The sequence below is a fragment of the Etheostoma spectabile genome, chromosome 16 (genome assembly GCF_008692095.1).
Source record: "Etheostoma spectabile isolate EspeVRDwgs_2016 chromosome 16, UIUC_Espe_1.0, whole genome shotgun sequence".
NCBI lineage: Eukaryota > Metazoa > Chordata > Actinopteri > Perciformes > Percidae > Etheostoma > Etheostoma spectabile.
The window spans coordinates 16,292,986-16,307,183 of NC_045748.1; the positions used below are offsets into that span (position 1 = coordinate 16,292,986).

Consider the following 14,198-nt stretch of genomic DNA (forward strand, 5'->3'; position numbering starts at 1 on the left):
AAACATCCAGATAAGCAGTCTTTGCCTACGTGGCGAATCATTGTCTATGTAATTTTCCCATCACAACTCATATAGTTTGAGCAGAATGACCTGAATCTAGAAGAACAAACCAGTAGAAGATAGCCAGCACATGCCACAGGGGGAGGTCCGAGGGTATGCTTGTGTTCACCTAAAACAATAGCCCCATTGTCCCCCTATGCCACTGTAATGACCTAATGGGAGAGCATTAGGGATGTGCAGTACTGTGGGACTGTAGGCCAACAATGCTATTCTGTCTGGATCCACACACACAAATACAGAGGCCTGGCAAACAAGTGAGTGTGTGTAATTCAGCTCACCGGCTTGACAACATGTATGGAGTGTAGGTAGAAGTTCTGAGGCCTCAAATCTGAACGACAACAAAAGCAAAAAGAGAGGCAACAAAGGTTAGTCGGCTACAGAGCTGCAGCCATTATTGGTCAGTGTTGATGACAAAACCAGCAACTCTGAGAACAAAAAGGTCAGCCGTAGAAAGACTTTGACAATAGTCCTGTTTTCAAAAAATAGAGTCTATGTAATTTGCTAGAGAACTACTCTTCATTCCTGCATTAAGGCCCTCTGCTCTTATCTTTAAGCCACCACCTGATATCTTACTGTATGTTTCCCCTTAATCATGACCCACGTGATCACCCTCTCTTCATTGTCTTTGCCCACTCACTCACCCATACATTTCAAGGAATGTAATAAGCCGCAGTTCCCACTGAAATGAGGCCACATGGGAACTACGCAGGCTGAGTCAGGATGATCCAGTTTACTGCAGGCTACTCTTACTCTCTCCATAACATGCAGCTGTGTGCGTGCTACTCCTCCACATATTTTAAAACACTGACATTTCTTAGCATTAGCTTTAACATGAGGCATACAGGTGCATGCTGCTACTCACATGAACCCTTGGCATCATTATGTGTTACTTTTACTTTGTTGTTTTCCTTTTCTAACACTGTTTGACCTGTGAGGGCGGAGTTCACCACCTCAATCACTCACCACATCACAGCTGTATGTGCTGGGCCTGCAGATCATTGGGGTGATGACACTGCACTGACTCTGCTTAGATGGTCTAAATGAAGCTGTATGTCAGGCCAATTTTAAAGGATACCCATTATATAGCATTATCAGAATCAGAATCAGAAATACTTTGTTTATCATGTTTATATTTGTATTTTAGGTTTCTACAAGTACATGTTTACATGCTTTAATGGTCAAAAAACACTTAATTTGTTTCACTCTCTGTCTGAGGCTCTAGAGCTTCTTTCTCTTTGAGCCCCTTCTCCCGAAAAGGCCAAGCCTGCTCTGATTGGTCATTGTTTCTGCATCTCTGAGTCTCTGTATCAATGCTTTGTTGTTGCTGTCACTTTACAGTGCAACGGTGTATATAGCATGACAATTCACTGTGTAAAAACACCAATAAAAGGCTTTTTAACCAAATACTACCCAACCAGACATTTTTAAGTAATATCGTGACCTGAAATTAGGGAGCAATTAACAACAACAGACTCGGCATTTAGCTTCATCTGACAACGTCAACATTCAAGTTCCAGTTTCACTTTATTTATCCTTAGAACAGGAAATTTAGTGTGCAACAGGATGTCTAAAACCCATATACTGCAGTAAGGTTAGCCTTAAAACATACCAAAAGTAGCCTGCCTGGACCAGATGACCAATCATAGAAACCCAGCTGTGCAGAAAAAAACAAACAGCTGAAACCAGAGCATTTAGAACAGTGGAATTCTAAAACTACGTTGACCTCATTATTTGAAGGTTTGGCCAAGTTAAACAATGACATTGTAACATTAAATACATATGACAAAAAATAAAGAAAAGCATAATAGTTCACCTTTAAACATCAACAATACTAATAATAAATAAGTTTATTTTTTCCATCACTGGGACAGCACGATCATAAGCTTTGTATTTCAATGCTCAATACTGAACTATCAAGAGTAGGCTAAACTGGACCGTTGCCATGTAATATCCTAAAAATGTCCTAAAAATGAAAAGGCTATATGATACGGTAAGAGCATAGCTATAGTTCAACCACCAGCTATTTCAAAGCCTAAGACAACAGATTATCATTATGTTAATGGGAAAAGAGGACCCTATTCAAAATGTGACTTCAATTTCATTTCTGCCACCAACGTGAAATTACAAAGTTAGAATAAAACCTATGATTAATTCACTAAACCACACGTGGATAAGTTATATACATACATACAGCAGCCGTGAGGCGCTTATATCCACACACAGACACACCCTGAAATTCCCTGCAAGCGTAGGCCTATATTCAAGCACCGGCAGTATTTTAAGTCACAAACGTCAGTCTCCTGTTTGGAACTTTGGTGAAGTATATCTGGGCCTATGTAAGCTCTAAATAAGGCTATGTTTACATTCTATCTAATGATATTCAGTTCATAAAATATATTTTAAACCATCAACACGTGACTGTACCATGTTCACAAAAGGTAAAAGAAAAGACTTGACAAATGACAGTCTGGACTGGGTAGACTTTGAATGACAGCACTAAGCCAAGTTAAATACCTCGTCAATGACTACAGACACAGGGTGAACCGGACATAAAACTTGGATGACTTATTTATTAGCATATAGTTCTAGCTGAGGCACCACTGTAATGTGGGCAACTTAGGCAAGATTGGATACATTTAATTAGCAATTCCATAATCCATTCTCTTCTGAAAAAACTGTTTAAGATACATTTTAGCATCAAAGTGTGTCAAACCCTGTCACATTCAAGTCAGTAAGGTCTCCGTTGTGCAACTTGTAGAAACACGCAAACCATTATTTATCTCTCTAAAGTCACTCTGAGCCAGTCTCTGAACAGCAGGAATCTCAGGAATGAAGTATACACGTAACAGTCAGAAATCCTATTGGATAGACCTCTTAGTTTCAGTTACAACATATGAGTATGACAAATATTTGTATTTATTGTTAGGTCGTAAAGACAACATGCATACACACATGCATAGTTCAGGTTTTTCCCATCCGGTTCTTATAAATTAAACAGTATGCAAACCAACTAACTAAACTAAACATCGGTTTGTATCTAACTAACTGCTTGAGTTTTGACAATAACTGCCAGATCCCACGTTACGTATAAGTTCAAGGTATCAGTGATTTCCCTCTGTCCTGCCACAGGCCAGCAGCAGCTGCGATCCACTCTTTGTTGTTAGAGTCAACAGCTGAGACAGGAGGCTGATCTGCAGCACGCTCAGCTCCTTGGCAGGACACACTGACATCTAGCTAACATTTTGAATTGATCAATCATATCCTGCTGTAAGCATAACGTCACTGAAACCAAACTGATTATGAAGGTGATCTTAACAACTGACCATAACGATTCCATCATTACATTACCTACAGTTTTTTCTTCTATTTTGCACTCCTATAACCACGCCCATGCTTGGTGAGATGCTAGCACTGTTTGTACCCGTTAGCTAAGTGCTGTACTTTGACAGGACGTCATAGACAACGTTATCCAACTCACAGCACCGTAATGTCCCTGTCAAAGTAACAGACACATCTGGAAGCGCCTCCACACACTGGCGTGTCCGCCCGCGTATCACCGGTAACAATGGTGACGCAAGCTTTGTAGCTAACCAGCCGGGGCTAACGTTAGCAAGCTAGCTATTAAGTACAATAGTAAACAACGGGCCACACGTTGCGAATTTAAACCACCCTCTGCCAACTGAGTTAGCTATAGCAATAGGTCTGCCAGTGTAGGCCAAACCACAACAATGTCAATCACAGCGACAACTCGACTCCAGCGCATCTTTTAAAACTGTTACCTAGCTATTTAACATTATAGTACTCCCGACCCATAGACACCTTCACCCGGCTTAAGATGAGATAAATCCTCACCCGAAGAGAGATTTTGACTCCTGGTGAACCCGGGATCACCTCCTGAGATCAAATCCGCCGTGTCATGGGTGTGTTTTACCACAAAGAAAAGTGGGGATGAGGATTAGCTATCTACTGGTAGCTAGGTTAGATCTCCGACGTCTGAGGAAAAAGGGAATGCAGGAATGTGACGCTCAGTCCGGTTTGCTGGCAGCGTTGACACGTGCACTCAAGAGTGAAGCATTGTGGGAAAAGGAGTTCAGTATCAAATATTGCTTGAGAAGCATTAACTGGTTAATAACTGGTTTAACATGTCACACTACCCCCTCCATACCTGCCTGGCAGACAGTGTGGCAGTTTTGATACAGCACCAGGTGAAAAACTAAACTAAACTAAAATAAAATATGACCACAACATTCTTAATCCCCCTTTTTATTTTTGAAAAAAATGACTACACCCTAGACACCTAACATACGATTGTGATGAAAATCCCAGATGTGGATTATGGGGTATTACAAATTATTTCCATTTTATGATACTTTACTTTGGATGTGAAATGTAGAGAGTAGTTGTACTCCACTACATTACCCAGGTAAATAGTGTAGCCTACTTTTTATTTCACTACATTTATTTGGTAACTTAAATATTCAGTTACTTTGTAGATACAAAGTGTTTGTATTAGTTACATTTTTTATTTATTACAGTGATGTAAATTACAAAAAGACAAGACCCTCTTATTTATGGTGAGGTTATAAAATATGACAGATTGACAACACTGAACACACACTTCTGTGTGTTGACCCAAACATCTAACCACTGTTACTATAAATAAATTACATAGTATCAACACCAACAAAATAACAAAATAGATATTTTGGCAAACATTTGTCTACATTCTAAAAGTAGAAATTATGAGAGAAAAAATGCCTTTATTAATCCAAGGAGGGGAAATTCAGGTGTTGCAGTATCACAAGGACAGAAATAAGTGCAGATAAATATAAAGGTACAAATTAAAAATTGTAGAATTAATTAATAAAAAAAATTAAATATAAACCAAAAAGAGCAATTCAAGTCAAAAAAACAATGCAAGCAGTATTCATACATATTACCCGCAACCAATCCAAATAAGCAAATAAAACAGAAGAATATGCATGACGGGAGTCCTGGATGTGACAGTTAACTGCTCGCTGGTTCAGTTGAAGTTCTTTCAAAAGTTGGCTGTTTAATGTTCCTAATAATCACAGTTTGTTATTTTCACTTGTTTCGTCCTCATGGCTGATGTCACCAACAGCAGCTTTTGTTGGTATATTTTGATTTTCACTAACTTGTGATTATACTTTTCTTTATTTGCCACTTTTTTGAGGCGTTTGTTACGGGTTCGATTCCAGTCCCACAGGTAAAATGTGTTGTGAATAATTTCCCCTTTTTTCTCCCTAAAATGTAGGTAAATTTCGGCAGAGGGCTATATTTGTTGTTAGCTAAGTAATTAATTGGTCATGGAGTAGGTACATAACGGATGTGAGGTGTTACATACAGAGGGAATGTAAATAATAGCACTTTTCATGTGCATCTAACTTTTCTTAAAATAAGGAATTAATAAATCATGTTGGCAATATTTATAAATTTAGACATGTTAATAGAATTGTTTCATTAATATTTCTCAGCCCTAAAATCATGGCCTAATGCATCTTACAGAATTGTAAAAACGAAGTGAAATCAATGACAAATGACTGCAGCTCAGAGTAGAAACCTGCTGAAGAAACTTTTCAATGTAATCATGACCCCTTGTGGATGGTGAGAAAAGTGCCGCTGGAGAATAGACTGCTCCACTGTCTTGGTTTTTGAGTATTTGTGTGTGAGTCTGTGGATGTGAATGTATTTAATACCACAGGGCAGGGTCCTTAGTCAATATGCTAGAAAGCTGGAAGATGAAGCTCAGACAGATTGACTGACAGATAGACTTGCATGTAAACATGACGCACACAGAAAACAGTTAGATAGAATAACACAATATGGACAGATGAAGTAAAGACAGGCAGATATGTCTGAAAGTGAAAAGGTAGACAGTCCCCCCCCTCCCCCCTCTTTCTCCAGATGGCTACAAAATATGTTCGCCGGCACAGTCAGAGGCTAATTAACTATCATGGCGTGATGGAGAGCAGGTTACTACACTCCCCCACCCCCTTCTTCTTCTTTTTCGCAGTCTCCCTTTCCTCCTCCCTCCCTCGCCCAGTTCTATATCCATCCATAGTCGTCCCATAATTACTTTGTTGTCCTCTCCACATCACCCTCAGCACCGCAAGTCATTCATCCCTCCGTTTCCCTCCCATACTGCTGTGCGTTTTCTCTTTGCAGATGCGCCATTCCCTGTCATCTCTTCTCACACAAGCTCACCTATAGCTTTTTTTCTTTTGTGTGTCAAAAGGAAAAAAAGCCATCTTGAAATTTGAGGGAAAATGTCCAAAAACTAGAACTTATGCAGTATTACAGTAAAACAATTTGCTCTCTGTCTTCTAAATATTTCATGTGTTTTCGATTAAAGAGTACTAAACTGCAGATTTGAGGCATGTGTGAAGCTAAGGTGTACAAGTTGGTAAGAGTCAAAGTACTTTGCACTGTTACCAAGGAAACCATTCAATGTTCTAAAAACGTTGCAGTGCACACAATACTTAGAAACGTTATTCACAAAAACTATACCATGAACTATTTTTGCTTCAGGTGTATTTAATGATATTAATGACACCCACAGACGAGATGATTTAAATTTCTTTTTTTTTGTCAGAACTGTATTGTGTGAGCGAGCAAGGTCACACAAATCTTAAAGTACAATGATCTCACTCACGCTTTTTTGTAGGCAGTGCCAACCATAATATATATATATATAAACTTACATAAAAACATAAGTAACTTTGTCAGTTTGGTCAAAGTGAACTTTGCTCTTATTATTATCCATTTCAATGTTGTTTGACAGCAGTAAAGTAAATTCTGTGGCGCGAAAAGAAAGAAGAAGAGAACCGAATGCTGAAATTGCTCCTCAGGTTGCCCTGCAAAAAGCTGAATCCTCACCAGAGGGATGGTACCAAGGCATCAATTAGCAGTGGAGAGGGAGCATGATGATATTTCCATGTGCTTGTGGCCGGGGCAGCTCCGTCTGTGTGTGTTATAAAAGGCAAAACCATAAACATGGAATTAGACAGTGCAGGACCCACAGCTCTTAAGGTCACAGACTCTCCCCTCCTGTGGCTTGTGAGAGCAACGGTGTGATATAAACAACACTGGCCAGAAAACTATTATTCCTGTGCTTGCGGGTTTTATAACAGGGCGGCTGATTATTTGTGCTTGTCAGTATGTGAAGTTCATTAGGCCAGTGGCCCCAATAGTTCTGCTCCTGTATTGTTAGGTCAAATAGGTGCAAGATATAGATGTGGGAGAAAGATCACTGCAAACTAGATAGAGAGAAACTAAGTGGGTGGAAGTGACTGAACATCTCTTTGTGTAAAACACACACACACACACACACACACACACACACACACACACACACACACACACACACACACACACACACACACACACACACACATTAAACGTCCAGACAAATAAACACATTGAGATTGGCCAAGATTCAATTTGTTAAGTAAAAAAAAAAAAGATTTCTAACCAGCAGGTGGGGGCAATAGACAGATCATAGGATTGTTGTACCTAAGCAGTACCATTATACTGTGCTGTAAGATCTAATGTAACATATACAGTACAGGGGGTGGAAAGAAAATTACAAAATTCTACTGATGCAATCTTCTGTAACACAATACGCAAGTACTGTGATAAAAACAATATGATAATTGTGTTAAGACGGTCAGACATTTATTCAATTTTGTGGTTAAAAAAAACAACAACAAAACATTACAATAGATGCCTGTTGATTTCAAATTTTCCCTACTAACTTTATCAACAAGCAGGAGCCTGACTACTGGGAGGGGGAGTTTGTTACCTTTGTGATGAATCCTTACTCAACCGTGTCAAATTATACATCACATGAAAGCACGAAGCCTCACAAGTCTATCTGTGTTAATCCTTTTTAGATCCCAATATCACATATTTTTTTGATTTTATCGATTGATCGGCTTCTAATATATCAGAAAAAAGATAAAAAAGCAATAATATCCTAGAGCAAAGTCTTGTTTTGTCTGACCAACAGTCCAAAAGCCAATTATATGAATTTGCTGTAAGTGTTTATCAAGAAAAGCAGTAAATTCTCACAATGGCAAACATGCAACCATCAAATGTTTGGCATTTTTGCTTGAATAATGATTTAAATGTTTAAATAATTATCAAAGTTATCAGATTCCTATTCTTCTGATCAATTAGTAAACTGATTGTTGCAGCTTTACATAAATGCAATCAAAAACGATTCAAGAACTGTAATCGTTTTATTTTGGTTATTTGGGGTCATTTACAGGTTTGTTTGTGCAGAAAAGAGGGGTGTATTTCTAGTAATTCAGACAAAGTAACAGATCCAAGTCAACTTACTTTGTCCTTCAGCTTTCCTCTCCAGGGACCAAGGGCTGCTCTGCTCTCAACCCCCCTCTGTCCTCTCCCCTGCAGCCTGACACTCCCCCTGCTGTTGAACTGCAGTAGAGCGTGGACCGTCTGAGGAGTGCGTTGACAGCTCCAGGCCGTGTGTGTGCCCGCCTGCCTGTATGGTGAGCACCCGTTGAGTAGGTGGGGTTGCTGGAAGGGAGTGGGAGAGGTGGGAAAAGGGCAGATGGAACACAGAAGGAAGTTCAACAGCGAGACATAGAGTGTCAGAAAGTAGAGAGGGACAGAGAGGGAGGGGTTCACAGAGAGCCACAGGGACAGTGATAGGTAGAGGAGAAAAAACTGAGAGAATGAGGGGACAGATATGCAGAGAGACAGAGGAGAGGGGGTAGTAAGAGGGTGGGGGATGGAGAGGTGAGAGATGTGTCAGGTACCAGAGGAAGAGGTGATGAGCAGCACGGGTTGGAGGGAGGGTGAAAGTAGGGACAGTGGGTGGAGGAGTAGTTGGAGTTGGGGGGGTGATAATGATATCAGGTGCAGGAGGGTACTGGGATGGGTGGATGGTGGAAGGACAAGAGGGAGGAAGGGAGGGAGGGAGGGAGGGAAGGACTTTTGTGACCTTCAACAATAGTTTGATAGTTGGAAGTGAGAAAAAACATTCTCTCACAGAAAGATGTTATTTGTAGTCCTTGTCTTATGTCAACATAATGATTCATCTGACTAATGTTGGAGGGCTTCTGGCTTGGTAGGGACTGATTTGATGCTTCCAGAAACTCCTACTGTACAGTGTTGTCAAACTGTTCAATAAATAGATTAATTTGATCTGATTTGATTATTTTTTTATTCTTGATATCCTACCTTCTAAATTACATTCTAAATGATCATTTAAGTTATCTGTTCATTTTGTTTAAAAAAAAATATCAAAAAATATCAAAGTCTATATTATAAAAACCCAGAGCCTCCAAATATTGTACAGTGGAGAGAAAGGATCAAGTTAGTTTATGCCACAACAAAGTCGCAACTGAAAACAGACAGAGAAACAGACCATTTCAGTTATATACATGTTATATCACCTCTAAAGTCTTTTTGCACTATATCTAGCAATTAAGATGCTTATAGATAATTAAAAATATATAAACATAAGCACACAAAAACATGCTAACTTGTGAAGTACACACTTTTAGTCTTCCTTCCAAAACTGTATTTCCATGCAACCACTTTTCAAAAACAGACACGACCCAAAACGATGTAATGTGTTTGTTTAAACTTGTTGCACTAACTTGGTGTGAGCATTCGTGACAGATGTCAATGACATGTTTCCTGTTATTTTAAGTCAGCCTTCACTGATTTTACATTATACCATCTCCCCAGTGTCAATGCGCTTGGAAGTTTAATCTAGTCTAGTCTTTTTCATTTATGAGCTATGCAGTAGTAGTATTATTGCTGTCTGGACATGAGTAAGTGCTAGAGTAATTTCAACCATTTGGAGACAAAAGGAAAGTAAAAAAAAAATAAAAAAAATTGTATTTATAGCTCCGTGTAACAATGCTCCAATTTAAATGTGCATTTGACCTCCTTTGTGAAGCACGCTATGATATTTGTTAATTTTGCTAAAACCACAATTTCAATTTAAACCCAACACAATTTCACATTGTATAAATTGATCAGCAATTGCTTGTAAACTGTGTCTATCTTAAAAATGTCAAGTCAACATAAATACGTCTCATACGCTGTTTGCTCATTTTCTGGGTTTCCTGCTCCTTGTTTGCTGACATGAATGAGGTCTGATGCTATGTCTAGGTCTATGCTGTCTTCTGTTTTGATAAAAAGTAGCTTTTGACAACAGCAAGTAACTTGTTTTCCCATGCATATTACCTTGCACGATGCGGCTACATGGTTTCACATCAACTCCTTTCCCTGTGTGCGTGCGTGTGTGTGTGTGTGTGTGTGTGTGTGTTGAGCAGGAGGTCTCCAACTATGGGTGTTACAGCAGAAATCTCATCCCACTGACTGACCTTGTCTGAACTGTACAGTGCACAGAGTGATAGTATGAGGGTCAGAGTGTTAAAATTATCCAACATAACATCTGTGTGTGTGTGTGTATGTGTGTGTGTGTCTGGGAGGGGAAAATGAAAGGAGTGTGTCTGGTTATATTGCGTTCATGCCCAGCCAAACTACATCCCACACAAGGCTTAGAGACTGTGGGCTCCTTTGGACCTTTTAATTAAAAATCCTCACTTTTTTTGTGTTGTGTGTGTGTTGTGTTGTGTGTACAATTATTTTAATGCCGTTCTCACAGTTGCTGAAACATATTTATTTTCTAGACCTCTCAAAAAAATGTATGTGGATGGTATTTGTATTGTAGCTAATTAAGTCAACTTAATTGATTACTTGAACCTTTTCATTTTTAATAAAAAATACAAATAGTTAAAAGGCCAAAAAGTACAGTAACGTTACTTAGCTTGTTGGTATTTGTGTTTATTTTTTATCACCAGTTATTGTGATCATAATAGCCAAGTTAATTCATGCAATTAGCAGAACTGAACACAAAGCTGAAAAGCTCAAATTAAAGGTACAATAATAGATCAAATTATAATATTTAAAAAAATATATTTATTTATTTTGTATTTTCAAAATTTAGTGGATCCTGTCAGCCGGCGCTGAAAGATCACATCACTTTATCTTCAAACCAGGTTAGGTCAACTGTCTATTGTGGGCTGAATTGTTCAACTAAAGCAAATAAATGTTGTAGATAAAGCATTGTCATCAGATGGCTCACTCAGGTGAGCTCTTAAAATTGAGAGTTGCTATGGTATTCACTGGCATATCTCTTTATTAGAGTTATTTTTAAAACCACCCCTGCATCAATGTAAGAAATACAAGCTTTGATGGCTCAACAAATGAGGAATTTTAAATTAAGTTGAATTCATTTTCTTTTTCTTTATATGCACTGATTTCTGTTGTGTCGCAGTGGTGCAATAACCCAACATGGAATCCTTCACACTTAGCACTGTATGCTGGGTTAATCAAAAACAAATAAATACACCTAAGAGTTGAATTGTTCAATGTTAAATCCACCCTGAGCCAGTGTTAGCAGTGTTAGATAGCTCCTGTTGGCTAGAGTGACCACAGGTCTTTTTGAGCTTCACATAACTATGTCTCTCTCTGAGGGACATCTTCAAATTCAAAATGTAAAAGAAGTAGGCCACCTCACAGAATAACTAGCTAATGTTAGCTTCTGACGTTAAAACTAAAGTAATAACCAAGCACACAATCTTGCAGTCTTGATAAGCTAAGTAAATACAAGGGCATGTTAGTTTCTGTCAACCGTGTGATTACTACAGCAGCAACTAGATAATTGGTTTAGAATCACTTTAACATTTGTGTTGCCCCGGAGTCCTTGTGTTCTTTTTCGCCCAGCATGTTTCCTTGGATCAGGGAGGCTCCAAAAATCATGTTTGCAGCTGTCGCAATGGTCCCGCTACACGTTCTGCGATGCCATGTTACATCCTGCTACGCTCTGCGGTGCCCAGCTACGTCCTGCTGTGCCTTGTAATGCCGCAAAATGCCCTGCTATGCCATGAACTACTACAAAGAACTACTACAAACTACTATTTTTTGTGACTGTTATTGCCACTCTTCATTCTGACCCCAACCGGTCGTCAGACACCGCCTACCAAGAGCTGGGTCTGACCGAGGTTTCTGCCTAAAAGGAAGTTTTTCTCGCCACTGTCGCACTGTTGCTTGCTCTGGAGGAAACTACTAGAACTGTTGGGTCCTTGTAAATTATAGAGTGTGGTCTAGACCTACTCTATCTGTAAAGTGTCTCAAGATAACTCTTGTTATGAATTGATACTATAAATAAAATTGACTTGAAATTTAATTGCTCTAGCGATCAAGAGCTAACTGGCTAAATCTGGTAGCAGATGTCAAGATTGCTTAGATTATGAAATAAAAAGTGACATGAAATAAAAGTGTTATGCCATTATGACTTTAAAAAAACTATATAAACTTGATTTAAAAATATTTTAAACAATATATTCAAACATTTATGTCATTATTTGTTAATTATTTATTTCACACTTTGGGGTTCCATACAAGAGACATGGCTGCTATTATTGAAGTCTGGACAAAGCGTGAAGCACTGAAGCACCTGTGAGGCGTCATTAGACCCATAAGACAGTCCTGGAGGGAAAGAAGAAAGGAAATGTGTGCATGTACGTGTGCTTCTGCAGTTGGCCCGTGGTCATCATGGGGAGGGGGCTGCACTGTAGCTGTGGCTAAAGATATGAGCAAGTGCCCATCAACGGTTTTGTGCGCTAATATACGCGCGTGTGTGTCTGTGTGTGTGTGTGTGCGTGTGTGTGCGTGTGAATGTCAACCACCCCCATATATAAAGGCATGGTGCTTTATAGGCTGTGTGTTCAGCAGAGACAGGGTGTGGGTTTCTTTTCATTGTGAACAAGTGGTACAAAAAGACACGCAATGTTGCAATATGCATTATGCATCCAAGTTTCACATTTATTCTTTTTAAAGGAAGAGGTAAACAACACACACTGACACAATGTGCAAGCTGATTAGTGTTTAATGCCAATAATCGCTGGTTCCAATTATTTCAACAGTCTGTGTGTAAGTGTGTTTGTGTGTGCGTGTATGCCTTCGTGCATGCATTAATGTGTGTGTCAGAGTATGTGTGCTTGTGTGACTCATGCTGGAACATGCCTGTGTTTCAGATTTTTTAGTTTTGTAGTCAGTCACGTTTTGTGTGTTGGCAGAAGTGTCAGTTTCATCATCAGCACGATTACACACACACACTCACATACAAACACATTCATCAGATATAAATAAGGCCACATATACTATATACTTCTCAATGTACAGAGCATTAAAAATATATTATTCTTCTACTTCACTACATTTCAAAAAGAAATATGATATTTTTTCTCCACTACATATAGTATAGTTTAAAGCTTTTGTTACTACTTTGTATATCATCGATTTTACCATAAAATGTCACTTTATAGACTAAACCTCCAAACTATAAAATACAGTAATTAAAATGACTTTACTGATACTTCTGTAACATTTCGGATATTACTTATGTATGATTATAAATGCAGGCTATTTACTTGTAATGGAGTATTTTGACATTGTGGTATTGCTTGTTTTACTAAAGTAAATGACCTTCCACCACTGAAGACATATCTCAAAATTCTGGGCCAATAAAACCAAAACTATTTGCACTGCTGGAAATATGCTGTTTTTTTTGTCATTTGTAACCCTTTAAGATAACAACCAAAAAAATATAGGCAGGGCCGTCTCATAAAATTTGAAAAATGCTTTTAGATTGTGAGTGATGCACTGAAATATTTCTTTTACTCTGGGTTTGTGGAGAGTGTTTTTAATTGCAGCTAGCTGTGCGGCTGCAGGCTGAGTGGCCGCTGTGGTGGAGAGGCAGCAGTCAGAGTCCCTTTTTCATGACCTGTTTGGGTGAGGAACTCTGCTGACACACAACCAACATACGAATACATTCATGCACACGCATGCACGCCCGCACACTCTCACACACACACACACACACACACACACAGTATTTATTCTAAGAGTGTATCCCTCCCTGATGACCGGTTAGGGCAAGGAGTGCTGCCGGCAAAGCAGACCAATCCAAATCATCCTACATTTGATTTACCGTCCCACCACCAGTCCACTACTGTATAATTACCCTAACACACACACACACACACACACACACACACACACACACACAC

At 39.0% G+C, this 14,198-nt stretch overlaps 1 protein-coding gene and 1 long non-coding RNA gene across 8 annotated transcripts in view; one reads left to right on the forward strand and one right to left on the reverse strand.

Annotated features, from left to right (window-relative positions):
• ctif (CBP80/20-dependent translation initiation factor) overlaps positions 1-4,133 on the reverse strand; it is a 53,490-nt gene extending 49,357 nt beyond the window's left edge. For 2 of the 7 annotated variants that reach the window (XM_032539943.1, XM_032539938.1), the window contains exons 1-2: positions 3,913-4,112; positions 339-388 (exon numbers count right to left, since the gene is read on the reverse strand). In XM_032539943.1, the coding sequence (XP_032395834.1) occupies positions 339-352 (14 nt within the window). In that variant the 5' untranslated portion in view covers positions 353-388; positions 3,913-4,112. Of the gene's footprint in view, positions 1-338; positions 389-1,669; positions 1,686-3,912 lie in introns of those variants that run through there. The other 5 variants (XM_032539946.1, XM_032539940.1, XM_032539945.1 and 2 more) reach the window with 4 other exon arrangements.
• A 702-nt stretch (positions 4,134-4,835) lies between these two features.
• Positions 4,836-14,198, forward strand: part of LOC116704463 (uncharacterized) — a 10,021-nt gene continuing 658 nt past the window's right edge. Inside the window, exons 1-2 of the long non-coding RNA XR_004335686.1 lie at positions 4,836-4,847; positions 5,628-5,633. This is a non-coding gene — a long non-coding RNA (uncharacterized LOC116704463). The remainder of the gene's footprint in view (positions 4,848-5,627; positions 5,634-14,198) is intronic.